This window comes from Carassius auratus, unplaced genomic scaffold, assembly GCF_003368295.1.
Source record: "Carassius auratus strain Wakin unplaced genomic scaffold, ASM336829v1 scaf_tig00214963, whole genome shotgun sequence".
NCBI classification, from domain to species: Eukaryota; Metazoa; Chordata; class Actinopteri; order Cypriniformes; family Cyprinidae; genus Carassius; species Carassius auratus.
In genome coordinates, this window is record NW_020527884.1 from 296,280 (window position 1) to 321,935 (window position 25,656).

The 25,656-nt window shown below is 37.9% G+C and overlaps 1 protein-coding gene across 5 annotated transcripts; it reads right to left on the reverse strand.

Moving 5' to 3' along the window:
• Nucleotides 1-538: 538 nt before the first annotated feature.
• LOC113093318 (gastrula zinc finger protein XlCGF8.2DB-like) lies at nt 539-23,052 on the reverse strand. 5 transcript variants are annotated; one of them, XM_026259134.1, is made up of 3 exons: nt 22,547-23,052; nt 11,835-11,929; nt 1,453-1,589 (listed from the first exon to the last, which is right to left on the reverse strand). In XM_026259134.1, the coding sequence occupies exons 1-3, from the start codon at nt 22,830-22,832 to the stop codon at nt 1,584-1,586; spliced, it is 387 nt and encodes a 128-aa protein (XP_026114919.1). In that variant the 5' UTR covers nt 22,833-23,052; the 3' UTR covers nt 1,453-1,583. The 5 variants fall into 5 exon arrangements, with proteins under 5 accessions (XP_026114915.1, XP_026114919.1, XP_026114916.1 ...); XM_026259130.1 differs by lacking the exon at nt 11,835-11,929 and having other exon boundaries at nt 539-1,589; XM_026259131.1 differs by lacking the exon at nt 1,453-1,589 and having other exon boundaries at nt 9,540-11,929.
• Nucleotides 23,053-25,656: the final 2,604 nt, after the last annotated feature.

Here is a 25,656-nt window from a genome sequence, read left to right on the forward strand (position 1 = left end):
TCTACATCACGGTTCTCAGCCCGCCCTCTGTTCGTTGATTGGTCCGGCTGTTTCCAGACCGGTGGCAAACAGAAAGCTCTGACGCTGTATCAGACTGAGTACAGAAGCGAAATGAAATTGAGTGGAAGTAGGAAGTCTGACATAGTCAGGCTAAGACTTTCCACTCTCACATGAGTGACGCAGCTGCTCTTCACTTCTTCAGAAACAAGGGATGATGTGTTAGCATCGAGCACTCTGATTGGTTGGGATTATCTGGGACATTCAAGAATATTTGGGCCTTTTGTATAAACACAGCTCATTGGCATTTAAAGGAACCTGCAGTGAAACCACTATGAACAGAGCTGTTTTTGACAGGGTGAAATTGTGTTGTTTTAAACTACAACTGAGAAATTTAAACTAAAGTATCATATAGACTTTTTATTAAGACCCTAAAGAGTCATAACAACTTGTGGAAAATGGGTATCCGATGACCCCTTTAAAATGTGAGTCTCAAGGTATCCTTTACACAACACAAAAAACTTTCCACACTGAGAGCAGGTGCAGTTCAATTCATTTTATTTATTCCCTACAGAATTTTCATTTTACACTTCATTTACTTTAACTCCCCAAGGTGAAAGGGTTTTATGAAGAGTGGGTTACCAAATGAACCCTGCAATGTCCTTTCTGTGTAAAAGTTTTTCCAAACTGAGAGCAAATGAAAGACTTTTACCCAGTATGAATTGACATGTGCCTCTTAAGGCTGGATTTATATGTAAAACACTTTCCACACTGAGAGCAGCAGAAAGGATTTTCTGAAGTGTGAGTTACCAAATGAGTCTTAAGGTCTTCTTTCCGTGTAAAACTCTTTCCACACTGAGAGCAGCTGAAAGACTTTATCCCAGCATGAATTAACATGTGCCTATTAAGATTACGGTTACATATGAAACTCTTTTCACACTGAGAGCAGCTGAAAGGCTTTATTCCAGTATGAATTATCATGTGGTTCTTAAGGCCTACTTTAGATGTAAAACTCTTTCCACACTGAGAGCATCTAAAAGGTTTTATTCCAGTATGAATTAACATGTGATGCCTTAAGCTAGCTTTCAGTGTAAAACTCTTTCCACACTGAGAGCAACTGAAAGGCTTTATCCCAGTATGAATAAACATGTGCTTCTCAAGGCCTTCTTTGCGTCTAAAAGTGTTTCCACACTGAGAGCAGCTGAAAGGCTTTATTCCAGTATGAATTAGCATGTGATCCTTTAAGCTAGCTTTCAGTGTAAAACTATTTCCACACTGAGAACAGATGAAAGGCTTTATTCCAGTATGACTAAACATGTGATCCTTTAAGCTGGCTCTCCGTGTAAAACTCTTTCCACACTGAGAACAGATGAAAGGCTTTATCCCAGTATGAATTAACATGTGAGTCTTAAGATTACTGTTACGTATGAAACTCTTTCCACACTGAGAACAGCTGAAAGGCCTCTTGACTCCTGTTTTTTTAAGGCTGGAACTCACTGATTTTTCTCCATTGACATCATGATCTTTCTGATCCTGATATTTCTCCTCCACCTCATTCAGATCTTGCCTTTCTTCATTCATTTTCATTAGGCCTATAAAAAAAGAATGAAAATCAAATGGTAAATTTGAAAAATAAGAGGCTAAAATATTTGTTTACGAAAACGATATCAAAACTGTCCTTTGTTAACAGTGTGCAATGAAAATAACTAAAAACACTGCATTATGTTGACAGGTCATTAGATGGTGATATCACTTTTTAAAGAAACACTACACACTGACAGCTCCAGCAAACAAGGTTTGTTATTTGATCACTTTCTTTTATTTCACAATTTAAATAACATACTACAGTCTTATCATTGGGAAAAACAATGTTTAGTTTGGTCACTGATTCACACACACACATAAAACATGGAACACTTTGAGACAAAAACAATCTGACTGAACTCGAATAATTACACATCACAGATCACTGATTGGGTCAGTCTCACGAATCTGTTGAAACGCCATGGCACTAATTATTTTAAATATTAAACATGCAATGTAGTAATAAATAAAAAAATCATAATAAAGACGATACTGTTCTCTACCTTACACTAGTGTTGTCACGGTACCAAAATGTCAGTATTCGGTACCGATACCAGTGAAAATCCACGGTTCTCTGTACCAATTTCGGTACCAAAGCAAAACACAAAAATAATCTATTAAAAAAAAAGAAAAAAACACTTTATCACTAAAAATAAAACCAATGCCATTCTTTTACAATTATGTTTAAAGTTTATATATATATATATATATATATATATATATATATATATATATATATAAATTTGTCTTAATTAAATGTAAAAAATATTTTGATAAATAAAGGGTATTTTCTATTAAAATTTAAACATGGAAGAAATATTGTGTGATTTATTTCTTTAAAAAATAAAACAGTAGTAGCAGTATCACACACATTCTAGTAAATAACAGTAACTTTCTAGCACAATGCCTTTATGTAAAAGTGAACTTTTATTTTGGATAAAATAAATTTTGAGATTCTGTCCGCGTTTTCTGCTTCGCGGAAATCATAGCGCTGTATGCTTCAAACAACTGAATTTTTTTTTTCTGAAATAAGCCTAATGACTGTTTCCCCTAAAAAATTATGTGTCTATTTACATTTTTATTGTTATCAAATCAAGGCATGAAACATTAATTTGATTTGTCTTTTAATTACTTAAAATTAAGCAAACTTTACTATTAAAATTAAAACATGGAAGACTTTCTGTGTGATTATTCTTCAAATTATGTTTGTTTAATTTTAGAAGTAGTAGTGGATGATTTACATTCTACTGAACAAAAGACTTAAAAACTAGACTTTTATTTTGATGGGTTGCAAAATAAATTAATAACTTTACAATTCTGAACATGCAATATGATGCTTTTGCTCAAATCAAATGGTCAGATGCTCATGATGTGACTCTCTTCACTTCAAGTGAGATGTTCTTCATGTGTTTCCATCCTCATTTAAGCCCCTTCCACACTGCGATTCGAGCAAATACACAGATAAAGTGTTCCGGCAATTGCTAGATTTTGCACTTTCACACTGCCAGTGATTACCCGGGATATTTGCATGCTTTCACACACAACCAGTAAAGAACCCGTAACGACACGTGACATCAGGGCGTGACGTGTAATGTATGAGTCGAAAACGTTAGGCACGTTATACTTTCACTGAAGCTGGCGAACGATCTCACCGTCAGCGCGGAAAGGGAGGAACGAACTGATCTTCTAGTTAACGAACTGATCTTCTGACATTTTTTTTTTTATATTGTAGTTCTATTAATTAAGCATACAGACTTTAATAGAGCCACAGAAAGACAAACGTTTCTTTGTAAATGCTCAATATACAATTCATTATGTACTTTAACAATCATTCAGAACATAATGTAACTTAATGTTAAACTATAAGAGGCAGTATTTTCTGTCAGAAGTTTCTCGCTTTGTTCAGCGTCAAGTGTCTAAACACACAGCATGTGCTGTCAGTGATTACAGCCACTAGGGGTTGCTCTCGCACTGTATTATGAAAACAGAGCCTTCTCAGCCACTCCAGCAACGGACTCAACCTGGGAAACTATCAACCGCTCCAGCAACTGACGGAACGCGGAAAACTATCAGCCGATACTCATCCTTGTTCCAGCAATCAAGTATCGGTGCTGATTTTTTTTGGCAAAACCGATAAATCGGTCGACCTCTACATTTCACATATAGGCCGTCCATACTTTTCACCATCAAAAGGTGACAGGTGCATAAACACTTCTTTTTTATTGTTTAATCCATGTAGTTCATATTTGCATATTTGGATTTTGTCAGATACATACACATCAAGGTAAGTGCACAAACGTCTCTCTCGCACTCTCTCTTTCTATCTCTCTCTCTCTCACACACACACACACACAATAAATTTGCTGTTATACTCCATATACAAGACAGAAACTAAGCATTTTTTTGCTAAGGCCTATCTAAAGGGTTAATGGTCCCACCTAGTGCTCATCTGTAAAAATAACAAATTTGACCTCTTCCCAAAAGGGAAAACCACAAACAATCAAGAATGCATAATTTTATGGTGTCATTGCTTTGCAATCAAAAAATGTTGTTATAATGGAAGTCAATGTAGTAAAAACAGCCACGAACAACAAATGAGGGAGAACAAATTAAATATTGCTGCACAAAAACTAATAATGCATCAAAGCCAGTGTTGTTACTGATCTTTCACAAGCCCAAGACTGTGATAAAAAGGTTAAAAAAAAAGTATCCAGTCCACAATCACTTTTCATATTGAAAATGTCATTTTGTGTTTTTTTTTTTTTTCCAAATCAGTGACATAATTTATGAACTTGGTAATTAAAGCTGCAGTAGGTAACTTTTGTAAATATATATTTTTTTACATATTTGTTAAACCTGTCATTATGTCCTCACAGTAGAATATGAGACAGATAATCTGTGAAAAATATCAAGCTCCTCTGGCTCCTCCCAGTGGTCCTATTGCCATTTGCAGTAACTTTGTGTTCAAAATGTGGAAAAATGTATATAATAAGCGAGTACACCATGAATCCATTTTCCAAACCGTGTTTTTAGCTTGTCCTGAATCACTAGGGTGCACCTATAATAAGTAGGGGTGTAACGATACGCGTATTCGTATTGAACCGGTCGGTACGACGCTTTCGGTTCGGTACGCGGTACGCATTATGTATACCGAACGGTTCGTTGGAGTAATTAATTATATTTGAAAAAAAAAAAAAAAGAGAGTGAAAGAAATATAATGATATGCGTTCAACAAGGTAGCCCAATAACCCAAACAACGTAACAGGCAACGCCCCTGACACTCCCGAAGAAGAAAAAAACACCATCTTATATGTTTATGTTAGGCTACTCAGCAGGCGCTCGCTCACTCAGTACGCGCTGAAGGCTCGTTGCAAAATAGCCAATGCGTTTAACAGACTAGAAATGAGAAGATCCTCCAATAACCAACAGGTCTGGTGTTTGGGTGCACTTTGGATTCCCTTTAAGCTATAATGGTGATGGCAAGAGAGTGGTGGATAAATAAACAACGGTATGTCGCATCTGCAACATGACAGGGTACACCAGCGGGATTACAAAAAAAAAAAAAAAAAAAAAACAGCGGGAATATCTGGGATATATGCGTCAGTACTATCTGGGAAAAGACGAAAAAAAGGAGAAACATGCACGCAGCAAACTATCCCTGCAGCATTTAGACACTATAGCTTACAGGGAATCCAACCCAAACACCAGACCTGTTGGTTATTTTAGGATCTTATATTTCTGGTCTGTTAAATGCATTAGACATTTTGCAACGAGCCTTCAGCGCGTGCTGAGTGAGCGAGCGCCTTAGGGGCCGTTCACATATCGTGCCTAAAAACGCATGGAAAACGCTAAGCGCGTCTTTCTCCTGAGGCGTCTGTCTTTGCTAAGCAACGATGACGTGCTCTCTCCATGAGACGCGGAAATTTCAGCGAAGGATAAATGGATTTGCAGCTCTAAAAATCGCTTGCAGTAGCTCTGCTACTGAATTTATTTCAAAATTGCAATCCATATACAACTATGATCAGCTGTTCCTTCATCTTGGCTGAGCTCTCAACGTTGTTACGGGAAAGGATGAAGCTGATTGGTTGGTTCTTGTCACATGACCCGCGGTGCGCTTGCGGCATTCTGAAAAGTTGAGATGTTTTTACATTTTGCTGTATCTAAAACGTATCGAACCGAACCGAACCGTGACATCAGTGTATCGTATCGAACCGAACCGTGAATTTTGTGAACCGTTACACCCCTAATAATAAGTGTTTATATTCTGACTATTTTAGATTGCTTCTGGGATACCGCGGCGGAGTAACCCAGTACCTTTGTGATTCTTCATAGACATAAACAGAGATAAGTAGTTCCGGCTACGATGTTCTTCCGCAAGACGCAAGCAGTTCTGTTTATTAACCGCTAGAGTGTCAAAAGTTCCCTATCGCAGCTTTAAAGAATTAAAATCTTGGATTTTTATTTTAAACATTTGGTAGTTTTGATCATGACTGAAGTTGATTAATAGATTTATGCAGAAAAATGTGAAAAAAAAATATTTATCTGATACATTTTTACAGCAGTTTCATTTAGTGGATGTTTTCATCCATGAACACAATGAAAGGGTGGTGAATTTGCCCACAGTGTATTGTTAAGTTTTTAAATAATTCAATTTACCCAAAATATGTTTCAAAATAAGATTTTTCACCAAAACTCATTCCATTTGCAATCCATCATCTGCAAGATCTCTGTCCTGCTTTTACAGCTGCACACCTCTGTGACTACAACACAAACAGCATTACAGTTCATTGCTTTTTCACTCAGGATGTAGAGACACACAGGAGTAAAGTTCAAGTAAAGCGTCTGCATAGACCACTTCACCAAGTTATTTTTTGCATTAACTGCAGGGAATATTTACTGTAGACCTGATCAACAGCAACTTTGAATAATGCTGGTAATCAAAACCACAAGTATGTCAGGTATGGATATTATAATGGGGACTAAATTATTTGAATTTTTTGGGGGTGTACTTTTTAATTGGCATGCTATGCATTAAATATGAATTATACTGGTCACAGTCACTTATTGTGCGGTCACTGCAGTTTGTGCTGTATATAGTCTGTCAAATAACAGCCCAGAAAACACAGAATGCTGTGATGATGTCACCAGTTCATCGTCATTTGGTCAGCGCGACATTGTAAGGACGTTGTGGTAAAGTTAAATTTTTTGGAATCTCGGCTAACGTCCTATAGAAACATTCTGGGCACGTCCTCAAAAGATGTCGCTAGTTAGTCCCATTGGAAACGTTGTAGCGATAGGGTTAGAGAGATTTATTTTAAATTCTGTCATAGGTATTCCAACTGCCACACAATCCTGTTTGTTCTTGGATCTGTCTGTGTAAATTTGTAAATAATTATAATAACTATTATGTAAATGCTTGTTTTAACTCCCACTTCCTCCATTCTATTTTCTTTTCCATTATATTAATATCAACCTTTATTTCTGGAAACAGCCATGGTGGAATACTACTAACTGAACCGACCATGGTGAAATCTAAGGTTTCCATTTCATATTCCCTCACTCTCATTTCCCTTGTCCATTAAAACCCAAGCCCCTGAAACTTGGAATACTCCCAACATTCCTGTATTGTTTCTTTTGCTGGATTTTCTTTCCCACTTCCTTTTAATGTGATCCAATACGCCATCATTTCTCTCCTCTTAACTCCAGTGGCATCTCTCCTGCTTCTATGAGTATAGCATTAATGCTCTATATTGTAATCTATTCATTTTTCCCAATATTGTTTTTGCTGCTGCTCCATAAACTACACAACCATAATCTACTGATGACCTCAGGCAAGCCCTATAGATATCAATTTAATGACTGCCTGTCTGCACCCCAGTCACATCCAGCCACAGCTCTCAGAAGGTTTATAACTTTTTTGCATTTAGTTTCCAAGTGCTTTATATGTGTTTTCCATGTACAACTACTATCAAACCATAGTCCCAAATACTTAAATTCATTTACTTTTGCCATTGACTGCTCATATATGTTAACCTTTCACCATGGTACTTGCGCTTCTTTGTAAACATCATATAACAAGATTTTCTTTGTCGACATCTTGAATCCTCACTTATACCTCCAGCTCCAGGAGACCCATGTAAGATCACTGCACTCAACCTCCTCCAGCTCCAGGAGACCTGTGTAAGATCACTGCACTCAACCTCCTCCAGCTCCAGGAGACCTGTGTAAGAACACTGCACTCAACCTCCTCCAGCTCCAGGAGACCTGTGTTAAGATCACTGCACTCATCCTCCTCCAGCTCCAGGAGACATGTGTAAGATCACTGCACTCAACCTCCTCCAGCTCCAGGGGACCTGTGTGAGAACACTGCACTCAACCTCCTCCAGCTCCAGGAGACCTGTGTTAAGATCACTGCACTCATCCTCCTCCAGCTCCAGGAGACATGTGTAAGAACACTGCACTCATCCTCCTCCAGCTCCAGGAGACCTGTGTTAAGATCACTGCACTCATCCTCCTCCAGCTCCAGGAGACCCGTGTAAGAACACTGCACTCAACCTCCTCCAGTTTCAGGAGACCTGTGTAAGATCACTGCACTCAACCTCCTCCAGCTCCAGGGGACCTGAGTGAGAACACTGCCATCAACCTCCTCCAGCTCCAGGAGACCTGTGTAAGATCACTGCACACATCCTCCTCCAGCTCCAGGAGACCCGTGTAAGATCACTGCACTCAACCTCCTCCAGCTCCAGGAGACCTGTGTAAGATCACTGCCATCATTCTCCTCCAGCTCCAGGAGACCTGTGTAAGATCACTGCACACAACCTCCTCCAGCTCCAGGGGACCTGTGTAAGATCACTGCACTCATCCTCCTCCAGCTCCAGGAGACCTGTGTTAAGATCACTGCACTCAACCTCATCCAGCTCCAGGAGACCTGTGTAAGATCACTGCACTCATCCTCCTCCAGCTCCAGGAGACCCATGTAAGATCACTGCACTCAACCTCCTCCAGCTCCAGGAGACCTGTGTAAGATCACTGCCATCATCCTCCTCCAGCTTCAGGAGACCTGTGTAAGATCACTGCACACAACCTCATCCAGCTCCAGGGGACCTGTGTAAGATCACTGCACTCATCCTCCTCCAGCTCCAGGAGACCTGTGTTAAGATCACTGCACTCATCCTCCTCCAGCTCCAGGAGACCTGTGTAAGATCACTGCACTCAACCTCCTCCAGCTCCAGGAGACCTGTGTAAGATCACTGCACTCAACCTCCTCCAGCTCCAGGAGACCCTTGTAAGATCACTGCACTCAACCTCCTCCAGCTCCAGGAGACCTGTGTAAGATCACTGCCATCATCCTCCTCCAGCTCCAGGAGACCTGTGTAAGATCACTGCACTTATCCTCCTCCAGCTCCAGACCTGTGTGAGAACACTGCCCTCAACCTCCTGATTTCTTGGTCACAGAAAATATATATAATCTACACTAAGTTTTCCACATGCACGCACACAGTAACCCGATATAAACCACAATTAATGGCAATTCAACGTGGATTTATAAGTATTAAAAGTCAGAAAATGGCAGACTTTCCACTCTCACACAAGTGACGCAGCTGCTCTTCACTTATTCAGAAGCACGGGATGATGTGGTAGCATCGAGCACTCTGATTGGTTGGGATTATCCGGGACATTCAAGAATATTTGGGCCTTTTGTACAAACACAGCTGATTGGCATTTAAAGGAACCTGCAGTGAAACCACTCAATGTGAACAGAGCTGTTTTTGACAGGGAAAAATTGTGTTGTTTTAAACTACAATTGAGAAATTTAAACTAAAGTTTGCTATAGACTTTTTATTAAGACCCTAAAGAGTCCTATCAACTTGTGGAAAATGGGCATCAGATGACCCCTTTAAAATGTGAGTCTCAAGGTATCCTTTACGCACAAAAAAACTTTCCACACTGAGAGCAGGTGCAGTTCAGTTCATTTTATTCATTTCCCAAAGGCAATTTGGTTGCAGCAATCAAACATTTCACATTAACAACAAAAACACTACATTTCCTTCCCAAAATGTCCAAAAAAATAAGTCCAAAAATACGTCATGATGAGGAAAAAAAAAAACATAAGTTGCACTGGACTATAAGTCGCATTTATTTAGAATTTCCAATTACCGTTTTCAGCTGCATATTTTACTACCTGCAGTTTGTAATCTGCAGAATAGGATTTTCTTTTTGGGGGCATTTTGTTAGCATTCAGTCTTTCTCAGTTGTCTTTAAGTTAATATTTCAGTTAACAGTTTTCAGTTGTTTTCAGGTGTATGCTACAGTAGCACTGAGCAGCAGAGAGCGCTCTCTCGTGGCTGTAGATGGTAATGTGTCCTTACTTTTTCTATTACTGTCTGGTATGGCAACTCTACTGTCCAACAGAGGTTGCAGCTAGACAGGATAGTTAATACAGCCTCAAAAATCATTGGCGGCAAACTCTCCCCCATCTGTGACATCTATGAGGCCCGTATTCCATCAGAAAGGCATAAAGATCCTACAAGATGATAGTCACCCTGCCAACTCCTTTTTCTCCCTACTTCCATCAGGGAGAAGGATGAGAGCTATTAAGACAAAAACCTCTCGCTTCCTCAACAGCACATACTGCAGAGCCATTAAATCTCTAAACATCTCTCAACCCCTGAACCAGTCCTTTATGAAAAAAGGCTCTCTTAATGAGTCCGCATAATTTGCATTTGTATGTTTTTTAATACACCTTAAACCTTTTTATATGTTTTATGTTAACCATACTCGTGTACTTTTGTATATTTATTGTAAAGCTGTGGATCTGCATTTTGTATTCTTATGCAAATAGTCACTTTTACTTGACATTAGCCATTATAGCATCCTGGACTGTCATGCAGTTATGTGGTGAGTGTTGTGTTTCCTTTATTTTTTTTATCTGCCTGTGTCAAGTGTCGTCCCGTATGGGATTTCGTCTGTGTATATATTTGCTCTATGTATTTGTTTGTAGTTTGTTGATGTCCTGCTATGAGCAAACTGAAGCAAATCCCTAACAACTTGCACCGAGTTGTATGGCAATAAAGTATTGAATCCTGAATCCTAATGTTTTCTCTTGGTTCATATCAAATTAATTTTGATAAATAAGTTTCACCTGACTATAAGTCACAGGACCAGCCAAACTATGAAACAAAATTACATATTGTGCCTCTACAGTATTTTTCAAGAAAGCATTCTGACACTACATAATAAAATCCAACCACAGGGACAAACATGGTGTACTCCTCACTCAATAAGCTAACGATTACTGAATTCTCAGTAAATGTTATAGTATGCCTATTTCTAAAACTACTCTTAGAGTATTTGTGTACAAGAGAAATACTAAAGGGGAGAGGACACATCCTTGAGGTGATCCAGTTGATGACAGTCATTCAGAAAAACAGTAATTTACTTTGACTCCCCAAGGTGAAAGGTTTTTATGAAGAGTGGGTTACCAAATGAACCTTACAATGTCCTTTCTGTGTAAAAGTTTTTCCAAACAGAGAGCAAGTGAAAGACTTTTACCCAGCATGAATTAACATGTGCCTCTTAATGTTTGATATGTATGTAAAACACTTTCCACACTGGGAGCAGCAGAAAGCATTTTATGAAGCGTGAGCTACCAAGTGAATGTTAAGTTGTGCTTTCAGTGTAAAACTCTTTCCACACTGAGAGCAGCTATGAGACTTTATCCCAGCATGAATTAACATGTGATTCCTTAAGCTTGCTTTATGTGCAAAACTCTTTCCACACTGAGAGCAGCCGAAAAGCTTTATCCCAGTATGAATTGACATGTGCTTAATAAGATAACTCTTACATACGAAACACTTTCCACAATGAGAGCAACTGAAAGACTTTATCCCAGCATGAATTAACATGTGATCATTTAAGCTTCCTTTCTGTGTAAAACTCTTTCCACACTGAGAGCAGCTGAAAGGCTTTATTCCAGCATGAATTATCATGTGGTTCTTAAGGCTTTCTTTGCGTGTAAAACTCTTTCCACACTGAGAGCAACTGAAAAGTTTTTCTGAAGTGTGAGTTACCAAATGACTCTTAAGGTGTGCTTTCTGTGTAAAACTCTTTCCACACTGAGAGCAGCTGAAAGGCTTTATCCCAGTATGAATTAAAATGTGCCCCTTAAGAGTTTTGTTACTTGTGAAACTCTTTCCACATTGAGAGCAGCTGAAAGGCCTCTTGACTTCCGTTTTTTTAATGCCGCAACTCACTGATTTTTCTCCATTGACATCATGATGTTTCTGATCCTGATATTTCTCCTCTACTTCATTCAGATCTCGCTTTTCTTCTTTCATTTTCATCAGGCCTATAAAAAAGAATGAACATCAAATGGTAAATTTGAAAAATAAGAGGATAAAATATTTGTGTACAGGTGAAAATGACGTCAAAACTGTCATTTTTTAACATTGCATTATGTTGCCAGGCCAATAGATGTTGATGAATCTTACTTTATGATTTTGTTGATATGATTTTACTCCAGTGACTTCATTTAAATCTGTTATCATTCTCTTCAGTAACTGTGTATGTAAGTAATTGTGTGTGTCCAAATAGGGATGGCCGATATGGCCTAACAAAAGTATCACGATAATTTCAGGTATTTCTTGCGATAACGATACAAATTATGATAAATTATTTTCTTCTGTCAAATATCAGATTATGTTATGTTTAAGTTGTGTTCCAGTGACTGTGCTGAAAAACATAACAACAACAACTACACAATAATAATTCAAATCAGTTTCCAGTTTAAAATGTAAACAGATTCTGTATTTATTTGTACTCTCATGATGCAAAAATAGTGCAAACAGCAAAAGTAACAATCACAAACCATGTCTTTAATTGTGTTTCAAAATTAAAACAGAGTACAACTGCAAATAAATCCTGATAAAGTAACAACCAATTAGGTAGTTAAATTTTCAATTTTCACTCTTGTCCCATTGAACTAATTTTAAAAATAGTGCAAACACAATCAAAAAGTAACAATCCCAATTATGTCTTCAGATAGTTTACTAAATATTGCAAAACAAGATAACTTAAAAAACAAATCAATAAATTAAATTTAAATAAAAGTTTAATTAAACTGTAAACACTGATATACTCTTGCAAAATGTAGAAATGAGGGTGACATGAAAATGTCTGGTAGTGCAAGTTTAACACACACACTAGTGTGATTCAGTAGCTTCCAAAAAATATAATTTTTGGTCAAGAAGACCAACATATTAACTGTAGTTGGTTTCAGAAGAGACCTTTGGCATGTCACTACATTTCCAGCAGCGCTGAAATGAGGGTGTATTAGTGGCGGGGACGCACAAGTACTTTTTCACCAAATGACTGATGTTAGGGAAATTCACCTCATGTACCTTCCACCACGTAAGGGGATTGCAAGTGGCCCATGCAGGTAGTTGTTTAATTCAGCCTCCATTTACTCTGTTTCAGAAAGGGTGGTGGTCATCTCAGCAGCTGGTTTCTTGAAAAAAAACTTCCAAGACTCTTCTTCTGCCTTTTAGATGCACTCTGAGCTTCTTGTTGATTCAGATGACATTACAGGGGTAGAAGAGCCAGCATCACTTGGCATGGCAGAAAGGGATTCCACCTCTTTGACTACTCTGGCTTTGATGACCAGGATCTCTTCTTGACTCATATATTGAGTGCGGAAGCGTGGATCAAGAACTGTTGCCATGTTGATCAGTTCCTGAACCTCTTAGTCATCATATTTGGTGTTCATGTAGTCCAATATTGAACTTTGAACTTAACTGGTGAGATCTTGCTTCCACAGCTCTGTCATTCCTGGTATCCCTCATGCTTCTCCCTGCAAAACAACAACAAAAACTATTTGTTTATTTAGTAGTATTCAGCAGTATTTATTTATGTTTCTTTTGAATAAAATAAATGCAATAAAAAACAAAACCAAAAAAAAGTTAAAAGAAAAAAGTTAAAGCTCAGTTAAAAAAAGACTTATAGTCCAGAAAATACGGTACTAATACAACAAAAATTGACCACAGTGCTGTACAAAAGGTAACATAAAACAATCATCAAGACATTTAAAATAAGGACCTTGCTACAGACAACGTCATACTCTAAAGCGACACTATTAATATCCTATCATACCATTAACACAGCACTCATAAATGATCAAAAGCCAGAGTGAAAAAGTAAGTTTTTAAATGTCGTTTATACTCTATAAGAGAGGAACATTCCCTGATATGAGGTAAACTATTCCACAGCCAATATTAAATGCATTTATTAAATATAAACATTAGCTAATTTAATGAATTACTGTACAAAATACTGCATAGTCACATTACTAATGCAGAAACCAATTCATAAATACAGTTAATATTAAGCTCATGTTTACTCCATGTGCTTGCATTAAATATACTGACACAAGAGAGAAAGAGTCAACTTACCAATAGCAATGTGTAGACAATGGCTAATGCAAGACCGTCTTGTCTACGTTGAGAGTGGCAGCTTTTACTATATTGACCCCGCTGTCCGTTGTCAGGCACACTTGTTTCTCCTCATGTAAATTCCATTCTTGAAGGAACTGCTTGAAGGCTTTCGCGGTGCTTTCACCCGTGTGGTCATCTGGGAAAAAAACTTGTCTGGATGCAACTGTTACGGTTTACGCTGCCGGAAGGAACACGGAGCCGAGGATAAACGAAATAAGGCTTTTATTATATCCAACACAGGGGATATCCAACATGGAGCACAGAGGAAGACACACGTAAGTAGCAAGTAGACCCGACAAAACAGAACTGAAAGGACAAGGCTTATGTACAAGGGATAATTGAGGAAACAGGTGGATGGCATGACTAAATTAACAGGGAAATGGAACACATGGGGAATAGAATAGACACACCTGGGAACTAATCAAACCAAATACGGAAGACAGAAACTGGGTCACAGGGGCAAAAACACACTAAATGAATCCAGGTATGTAACAGTACTCCCCGCTCCCGGTAGGTGCGTCCTCGCACCGTAGAAACAACAGAGGGAGACATGGGTGGGAACTTGGGAGGAGGTTCTGGTGGAGGACAGACTCCCAGGAGGGGGCCAGCAGACAGGGACCATGGAGGAAGGAGCCAGGGAGGACAGGAGCAGGAGGAGCCAGATGGTCCACCAGAGACCAGCCAGGACGGAGATCCATGGTGGAGTCGACGGCGGGAGGAGCCATGGTGAAGGAGGGGTCGACGACACCAGGGGGCCGACAGGCGGAGATTGCACCAGTGGGTGAGGAGCCCAAGATGGAGCCGCACAGCCACAGAGCCAGGGTGACATTGAGGACCCGTAGGGCCTAGGTGGAGCAGAACGCTCAGGCGACCAAGGCGGAGGTGGGGTCCTGGAAAACCGCTGTGGAGCCGGAGCGACTGAGGATGGAGGTGGAACCAGAGGGAAGGAGGAGCCTGACAGAGCCGGAGGGATGGAGTGACGATGTGGAACCAGAGGACTGGAGTCCCGAGGCGGCGGATGGTCGACGACTGACCAAGGTGGAGCCGGAGGGACGAGGGAGCCCAGTGGAGCAGGTGGGATGCCAGGCCACGGTGGAGACGAGGGAGCTAAGAGCCAAGGCGGAGCCACTGGGTCGAAGGACCGAGGAGGAGTCCAGGGCTCGGAGGCTGGAGGTGGAGACAGGGCCTTAATGCGCCAAGGTGGAGCTGGAGACTGGCAGTCCAGCGGCGAACCATCGCGCCCAGATGGCGCGGTCTGAGGGTGAGCTGGGGGACTGACTGGCACCAGCAGGGATGACGAGGAACTGGCTGGTCTAGGAGGAGAGAGAAGAAGGATCGGAGGAAACACAGGAGGATCAGGACTGGACGGAACCAGATGGACTGGCAGGTTTGGGAGGAGGTGGGAGAGGGAAGCTGGGAGGGAATACAGGAGACACAGAAGATTCAGAGCTGGGCGGAACCAGCGGAGACACAGAAGATTCAGGGCTGGGCGGAACCAGCGGAGAAACAGAAAATTCAGGGCTGGGCGGAACCAGCGGATAAACAGAAAATTCATGGCTGGATGGTGGTTTGCTGGTCTCTGGCTCGGGAGTGGGCCTGGCGAGATCCTCCATGGGGCAGACGGTGAGAGGTGACCAATTTCTCGCCAGAGTCCACTCCACGAATGCGGTGAATTCCTCCTGAGGACCATCTTCGGGCGACAACGCTCTGCACTTGGAGTTCAGGCTGGTGTTATAGAAGGTGCAGAGCGCGTAGTCCGGGTAGCTGGTGGCATTCGCTAGCAGAAGAAACCGTCTGGTATGGTCCTCAAGGGAACGTCCTTCCTGCTCCAGCATGAGGAGGAGGAATTCGGGGCTATAGAGGGGATCCGTCAACACACTACGGAAAGAAAAAGACTGAAAAAACGGAAAAAAAAATGGAGGGAAAACACGCAGTTTTTAAACTTTTTAGGTCGGGTCTTCTGTTACGGTTTACGCTGCCGGAAGGAACACGGAGCCGAGGACAAATGAAATAAGGCTTTTATTATATCCAACACAGGGGATATCCAACATGGAGCACAGAGGTAGACATGCTTAAGTAGCAAGTAGACCTGACAAAACAGAACTGAAAGGACAAGGCTTATGTACAAGGGATAATTGGGGAAACACAGGTGGATTGCATGACTAAATTAACAGGGACATGGAACACATGGGAAATAGAATAGACACACCTGGGAACTAATCAAACCAAATACGGAAGACAGAAACTGGGTCACAGGGGCAAAAACACACTAAATGAGTCCAGGTATGTAACAGCAACAGCTGTTCAAACTCCAGTCACTCATTATGTAGTGGACCGTAAGACTAATGTACTACTTAGTCGTTTTGCTACTCCACATGTCTGCAGTTGAAGCATAAAAATCCGCCGTTGACAGTGATGTTTGTACACTACCGCGGCACTCTTTATACATCGCTGGCAGGGCTGTTTTGGAAAAGTACTTCCTTGAGGGCATGTTTTATCTTGTTTCCAGTTTATGGATCATTTGCTTGAATCCTTCTCTTTTTTTCCACCGTTTGGAATGGCAACATGTCTTTTGTCAAACAAAACACGACTGCTTCTGTCAGTTCGTTACATCGTTTACTTTGCTTATCATAAGGGACGCAGTTAGCAAATGCGCTGGCAATTTTCGTTTGGGTGGGAATTTTCTTACACCTAGGTACACTTGTAGTTTTTGTCTCCATTGCCTCGCGTATCTTCTGACTTTCTTCATACTCTGGTTTGTGTTTGTGTTTCAGATGGTGGAACAAATTGGACGCGTTTCCACTCTTTTTCTGCAAAATTTGCATATTACAGTAGTTTGCTCCTCATCTGATTTTCTGTAACCAAACCAGTTCCAAATTGTAGAGGTAGCTCCTCGCTTAACAAGCTCCTCTTCAGCATCGCGTCCGCCTTCTGCCATTCCTGTTTTCACCCCATCCGCACACACAAAACTACGTCATCAACTAGACTTATCGTTATTATGGTGACGTGACAAATTTTTATTGTGAGGAGAATTTTCAACGGTATATCGCAAACGTTAAGATATCGCCCATAAGGTTTCAGATCAATGTAATAGAGCAGTTCAATAAATTCTTGTTTCATTTATAAAGTAGTATTGTCTTGTGTGGTGTGTTTTAAGATTAAACTTTGCCCAGATCCGAGCTACCTAGCTAGTAATGTATAAATTATCATCCTGTTTGTATTCTCATTATCCATGAAGTAATAAAAACAGAATTGTAAAGATATACTGATTTTAACGTTCGCTGGATGAACCATTGATGAAGTATAAACAAATTAAATTTGGAACTGGTTCAATTAAAGCAATTCAAATCTTTAGATTTGATTCTTCTCAAAATAAATGAGCTAATATTTCCTTACGTCTTGTCTGATTTTTTTTTATATCGATATTCCATTTTTGAGAACTGATACAGTATCGGCAAACAAAATATGAGATTTCCAAATTGTGAGTTAGTTTCTTCCGCATCTCATCCAATGCCTGTGGTTCTAATTCCAAAACATAATTTTATACCTAGTAAGGGGGGCTTGAGCTGTTGATAGCAAACAAATGCAGTTAATAACTAAGCTGTTAGAGAGCAAAAGAGAGAGAGAGAGAAAGAGCATGTGAATTATCTCGAGTCTGTCCGAAAAAGTGTTTGGCTAATATATCTATTAACAGTGAAATTTTGAGTTCCTTCACGAACTGCCAATATTTTACCCGAAAATAATTGCATACCTAAGGACAGGGTTTCTCAATAGGCGGCCCACGTGCAAGAGAGAAAAATGTTTGGCCCACACTAATTTCACATAATGTGGCAAGAAAATTCAAAGGCAGCATCAGATAGAGACATTCACTTTCATCACGTCAACACCAGACGCGAGTGGCACGGGGCGACGCAACAAAATACAACAGAACTCATTATAATCAGTATCCCAAAACAAATCCCAGACAGAAAACTGCTGAATCTTTCTTTTTATGACTAATTATTTGCAGTGCTTTGTTTCGTCCAGTGTAGATATTCGATGTGACAGCAAAAACATTGCAAGTGTGAAGTAAAGAAAAGTGGACACTGAAAATAGATTTGAGTGAACGATACCACCTTTAGCCTAATTCATTTTCAAGATCAGAGGTAAAATATCTGTTGCTGCTTTTACTATGGATATGAAGATCCCGCAAAATTATATTCAATCTCATATTAGACACTTTTAACATTGAATAAAGCACATAGTCATTACCTGACATTATTACGGTCATATTTTGTATGTTGTTCCTGCCATGACAAATAAAAAGAATAAATAGAATTCTGTGTCGTTTATTGTCACGTGTCACTGCAGCAGGTGATTAGGACAAAAACTACATGGAAAAGATACTTTTGATAGCATCGCATCAAGTTTGTTTGGGACACACAGTGTTACTGTTTGACAGTGGCGTAGCCAGGGGAGGGGCCATGGGGGCACTGGCCCCTCCTGAAAACTGATTGGCCCCCCAGTGTGCCCCCACCCTTCTACTTGTCTGTCACTCACAAATTCAAATAATAATCTTCTATTAGCGAGTTGTTGCAGTGCAAGAAGTGTTCGGTACTAACGTTAACGTCTTTCGGTGTTAGACAGACCAGGTTCGATGACGATGTTATCTCCTAGAGCAGACCAAGATGCTAAATATTATATTTACTATGCTGCTCTGATGCTGAATGTAAGAGGGGTTTACTTCGTTACGATTTACTTTTTTTTTCGGCCGAACGCGCCGATATAGGCAACAACGCAATTTAAAGCAATGGTTTAAAAAAAGTATAATAGCAATTCTAATAAAGTCATTATTGAATCATGCAGTCGATTAGCAACTTTTTTCACTTAAGTGAGGTGACGAAACAAATCGTATAATGTTTATCTAACGCTCCACACTTGAGACTTTTTTTATAGTCTATGGGTGAGACACATGCAAAAAAATCGTTTTTATACTGGTCAATTTTGAGATTTAGGGCTGTTTGTCTTCAATAACATGTCTTCTTTCAGACTTGTGGTGAAAAAAAAGTCCAAAATACACATATAGGTCTTTATTTTTCTACACCTTTAGTCTATTTGCGTCTGTAGATTTCTCATAAATTCAGTTGCCGTTCTAAATCACCATGGTGCTCCGCGATTGCTGTCTGCACCCTGGAAAGCTCTCTCTCCCCCCTTCACAGACGTTATTGACAAAACGTCATTTGATGACACCCAGAAACATTCTCAAATTAAAAGTCATACATAAATATTTAATGCATGATTAAATAGCAAAATAAATAACTAATACTAAAATAACACTGGACTAATTAAGCTATTCTAAACTGTTTTTTTTATAGGATCCACATATTTTACATGTTAAACTAAAGCTACCTTTTTGAACAAGTAGCTTTCTAACAAAGTATGATTATATGATATTTTTAAATCAATATGCTCAAGATTAATTAGCCTTGACATAAGTAGATTTTGTTTATTCATCAATGCAAATTTACTGCAACTGCTGCTATGCAAATTGAATGGGATGTGGATAATAAACAAAAACAATTTATTATATTAAATTTATATTATATTAATTCATTAATTGTGTATTTATTTCTATGAATTATTAATGTTATTCTGCATTTATATAAATAAGGCTATTATATATATATATATATATATATATATATATATATATATATATATATATATATATATATATATATATATTATATAAGGCTATTATAAATAAATTCTATTATTATTATTATTTGTGAGTTGTACACTATTCATACATTGGATTATTTTATTTATTGCAGTTTTTCTTTCACTTTTGTAAAGTGAAAAGTTAATACAAATTGTATTTGATTGTTTTGATTTAGAGCAGTGAATAACTGCTATTAAAATATAATAGGGTATCACTGTTTATTACTGATTTTAAAGGTTACTGAACTCTTGAAATGATTTGGATATACCGTTCAAACAACACAAGATTGGCCCCTCTGTATTATTCGTGGCCCCTCTTGTGCCCCCCAGTTGAAAAAATCCTAGAATCGCCCCTGCTGTTTGATCCCCCTCAAATAATTGAAGTTTTAAAATATTAATGCTGAAATATCTAATAATTGAATCGGCCTCGATACCACATTTTCTAAAGTACTCGTACTCGTTAAAAGTCCCCCGATACCGGGGACCGATACCACGGTCTGAGAAATGTCTATGTTTGAGCGGCGTGTAAGGGGTTAATCAAAGGCGCCGAAATGGTCAAATATATCCATCTAGCGCGTATTTACACAGGAGCTTTGTAAACAGTATTTTAACAATGGTGTTCAATACAATCATGTAATTTCTTGGTTTTGATGTTTTATTTAGGGGTGCTCCGATCACGATCGGCCGATCGTTAATGCGCATCTCGTCAGTAAAGCCGGTTCTCTAATCAGCGGTTAATTCCATCAGGTGCGTGATTTCACATAGAGCAGCTGTTACTACACAGAGCCGTTGTTAATAGAGAACATGCGCAAATCAGGTTAATTTTCAGCGTTTATTGGCGCATCTTCTCAGTTAACAACGGCTCTGTGTAGTAACAGCTGCTCTATGTGAAATCACGCACCTGATGGAATTAACCGCTGATTAGAGAACCGGCTTTACTGACGAGATGCGCATTAACGATCGGCTGATCGTGATCGGAGCACCCCTAAATAAAACATCAAAACCAAGAAATTACATGATTGTATTGAACACCATTGTTAAAATACTGTTTACAAAGCTCCTGTGTAAATACGCGCTAGATGGATATATTTGACCATTTCGGCTCACAGCTTTTTGTCGCGTTCCTCCATTCATCAGGGCTGGGACTCTGCAGTTGAATACTATTATGTGTCTCGTGTTAATAAGAGCAAAACATTCTGACTGACTACTAATATTAGTTAATGTCATACCATTGTTAGGTGAACGCATGGACTCAAAAGTGATAAACAAGATTTATTTTTATTTTTTTAAATATTTTTTTTAATTTAGGATTAAACGCTGCAAGCCGGAAATCCGGCTCGGTGCCGGAGAACTTTAAGCCCTGCATTTCACAAGTCCACAACAACAGACAAATTCGGAAATGGCTATTGTGTTTTATTTTTGTGTTTGATGAATCCTCAGTGAATCCTACAGTGCTGAGACTGCAGAAAATCTACTTTTCTTAAAAAAAAAACCCTGCCACTCACTTTTTCTAAATAGGCTCCATTAAGTGAGTCGTCTTAGACTTGATGTTAATACCTACCTCAGTTCGACTATCTGCCGCAGTTCTATGTTGGTGGATGTTGTTAGTTTATTCAAATATTGTGCACTAAATAGCAAAGATGTTTATTAATGCCCCTTGTGTTGTCCAAAGGGGCTGAGTTTACAACAAACTGAAAAAAATACTTGAGTTGCACTGTCACTGTTTAATTTTTTTTTTTAATAATTATTTATTCTGTAATATTTTGCATACAACATGCTTTTCATTTTAAATAAATGTTCTTAATTCCAAACTAGTCCTTGTTTTTTTTTGTTAAATTTATATGACTAAAGCTGTTACCTGTAAATTGAAATCATGTTTTTTTTATTAAGTACTCAGTATCGGTGAGTACTGAAATGCAAGTACTCGTACTCCAAAAAAGTGGTATCGGTGCATCCCTATTGATTTGCATTGCAGACATGGAGATACAGATTTTTTGTTAGTTTGTATATTTAAAATTTTCAACAAAGTGCTTCTAATACAAATGAATATTTACTGAATATTTATCTTGTGACCATCTTTTAAAAAAAAGCAACAATAATAATTGTAATTATATGTGTGTGTGTGTGTGTGTGTGTGTGTATATATATATATATATATATATATATATATATATATATATATATATATATATATAGGTCAGTGGTTCTTGGCTTGGTATTGTTGGCATAATTCGTCTCTTGGCAAAAACTAATCAAGGAACCCTAACTTAGGACATTCTTCAGCCAATCAGATTCAAGCAATCAATGGCCCAGTCATATTATTTATTTTTTTAACACATACAATGCATTTTTTGGCTAGTGCTACAGATTATGACTGGTTTTGTGGTTCAGGGTCACATATTATGGTAAAAGTCCATTTGCATTTTTGCAAAGCTTGTTGCAGAACTGTTAATGACTTAGTGAAATGTACTGAACAAGCAAAAATAATGCTCTACTGAGACATTCAGATGATTTAAAATAAGTACAGTCCTATGTTGAATTACTTAAAATCTGGTTTCTATTAGCGTAAAAACAGTTTTATGATTACAAAAAGTAACAATAAAGTCTAATTAAAGTAATAAATAAATCTCCTCAGTGAACATTCACTCACATTTCCATACAAACTTTAAAACATGGATTTAAGCAATTATAATCTTAGTTAAGATCTTATTTTTACATAAAGGATCTGTGAGTGTAACACATTCGTTTTAATGACTGTTTGAAGAATAAACACCAACCTCTTTGTTCCTCGTGTTTTATTCTGAAGGTTTCTGGTTCCTTGTGTTTTATTCTCTGGGTTTCTGGTTCCTCGTGTTCTACCTTCCATGTTTCTGGTTCCTCTTGTTTTATTCTCCATGTTTCTGGCTCCTCATGTTCTTTCTTCCATGTTTCTGGTTCGTCTTGTTTTATTCTCCTGGTTTCTGGTTCCTCTTGTTTTATTCTCTGGGTTTCTGGTTCCTCGTGTTTTCTTATCCAGGTTTCTTGTTCACTCGTGTTCTCTTCACTCTCCTCTTTAACAAACATCTTCACAAAAGCAGATCTCAGTTCAGAAGATACTCTTCCAGATATTCCTGCTTGCTTCAAAACTTAGTCAGGACTGTGAGGAAGATAATATTACAGGTATTTACTAGCCTAATTCAAAAACTGTATTTCTCTATTTACAGAAGAAAACATTTCTAACAGTTTGTATTAAACCAGTATCAAGACAAGACAAAACAGAACAGAGCATGGTGAAACGAATCTTCTTCTTCTGAGGTTTAATGGTGTTCGGCAAACAAATGAATGTGTTTAGCGCCACCCGCTGGACTGGAGAGAGAAGCGACGAGCGGCATTTCTTTTTAAATTGTGCAAAAATTATACAAGCGTTTGTCCAAGCATATACAACTCACAACAAGTACAAAAACAAATAAACATTCATAAGAATATGTAAAGTGAAACAATTCATGCCAGGGGTAAAATTACAATAATTTAAAGTAACAAAAAGCTTCATAGGTCTTTCTTGCTTTTTTATTCTTAATTTTATCTAATGTAGAACCATATTGTTTAATCTCTTTTATAAAATGTTTGGCTTAGCATTTTTTTTCACATGAATGTGATATTTTCCAAGCAAAATTAAAAGGTGTGTAAGAAAGCACATTGTACTTTTTCAATCAACATTGTCCTGTACAAAAAAATATCCAATATCATACAGATCAATTTGTATACATGTTCCAGACAATCTAGAAATGAAATGAGATACATCCAACTAAAATTTTTTTGAATAAATACAATAAAAAAAAGATGAGTCAAAGATTCTTTGGCATTGCTGCAGAATTCACATATATTTTCAATATTCAAATTGAAACGTTCAAGCAATTCCTTAACAGGGTAAATTTAATGTAATATTTTATAGGATACCTCTCTAATATTATTATTAATAAAAAACTTATTTGTTATGGACCATACTTTTTTCCAGTTAACGTGTTCATATTGAGTAGACCAAAACATTGTTGAACATGGTAAATAGTTTCTAATATATTTATTACTATATTTATTGATTACAATATTAATATCTCAAATAAATATTGTATCACTACAAAAACTAGTTTGATGATCAATGCTAACAGGAGAGCATCCAGGATTTCGCAATAATGATACCACTCTGCCAGGGATTGCATCCAAGATAATAGAGTATCCTCTTGGCCTCACAGGGATCATACATTTATTGAGAAATTCAGAATATGTGAAAAGCAGACCTTGTTCATTAAGCAACTGACTAACTGTAAGAATTCCACTGTTGTACCATGTCTGATAAAAGATTGACTTATTATTCCATATAAAATATTGGTGTGGTGAAAAGTTATGTTTATAGATTAATTGCCGAGCCAGCACAACTTTTTTTGGAACATCTGCTGACATAGATATATAAACAGACCTTGAAAGCCCTTCTGCTTTTGAGAGTAGAACACTTCCATAAAGGGACAGATATCTAATAAGCCACATATTGAATCTGTATGTAATTTTTTCAATAATAGGGTCAAAGTTTAACAGGCTTTTCTGATTCAAATCTTTACACACCTTTATCCCAATGTATGTGACACCGTCTTTAATTGGTATTCCACAAATTTCTTTCAGGAAACAATCTTTAAGAGAGAATAAAGTGGACTAATTCTTATAGATTTTAAATCCCGAGATTCTGGAAGATTCTTCAATACATTTAATAACTTCATATATTTCCTCACTATTTTTAACAAAAGTTGTAGTATCATCCGCTAGTTCGCTAAGTTTAATCCCTTTACCAGACACTGAAATTCCTTGAAAACTTGCTTTTTTGACATGAGCAGCCATGACTTGAGTAACCAATATGAAGAGAAAGGGTGATATAGGGCATCCTTGTCTTATCCCACGGCCCATATCAGATCTCTGACAGCTATCGTGAGACAACTGGAATGAACTATTACAAACCATTATAAAGCGTACAAATTGCCTTTTGAAAAAACTTTGAACATAAATTAATGTTCAATAGTGTCAAATGCTTTATAAAAATCAATAAATAATATAAAAGAATCATCTGAGATAAGGTGTCTATAATCAATTAAATGTAAAATTAATCTCATATTATTTCCAATATAACTGCCTTTCAGAAAACCTGACTGCCCTTCATCAATTATTGTATTTAAAGTCGTTCTGCAAAAATCAATGAAAAGATTTTAGTATCATTATTTAATAAACTAACTGGTCTCTAAGAACAATTTGTCTTTGTTAGGCTTGGGTATAAGTGTTATTACTCCTTGTTTTAGTGATGTAATCCCATTAATATTGGTGGATAAATTACTAAGAAAAAGACCTGCATCATTTAGTTGATTATTTGGACTATATAATTTACTATAATATTTCTTAACAAAACAAGATATATCCTTGGTATGATCACCAGTAAGCCCATTTATTATTAATTTGTTTACAGAAGTTATTTCTCTATTTCTTTTTTCTAAATCAAAGGAATATTTAGTATTTTTTTCTCCTGCTTCCATCCATTTTTTTTGTCTTGACCTAACGAAAGCACCCCTAGCTCTCTCTTCATAAATATGATCCAGCTCATTCTGCAGTGTAGCAAGATCTAATAATTCAATGCTTGACATATTTTGGTTAGCTCTAGAAGTGATGGATATAATTTCATTAATTATATTGTTTTAATTTTCTTTTTTCGTTTTCTTAATAGATTTGCCATACAACATTGCAAATTTCCTTATTTCAAACTTATTGTTCCCATAACTTCCCATAAGTTTGATTTTATTTTGCCCCTGGACCCCCCTAGGTTTGGGCTAAGCCCCAAATGTTTACATCGTCTGGCTCCGCCCCTGGTGATCAG

Excerpts from the sequence above, each read along its gene's own strand:
- LOC113093318 (XM_026259130.1), bottom strand. The coding sequence starts at position 22,832 with ATGTTTGTTAAAGAGGAGAGTGAAGAGAACACGAGTGAACAAGAAACC. Across the intron at positions 1,590-22,546 it reads AAAACACGAGGAACAAAGAG|GCCTAATGAAAATGAATGAA; the intron begins GTTGGTGTTTAT and ends CTTTTTTTATAG.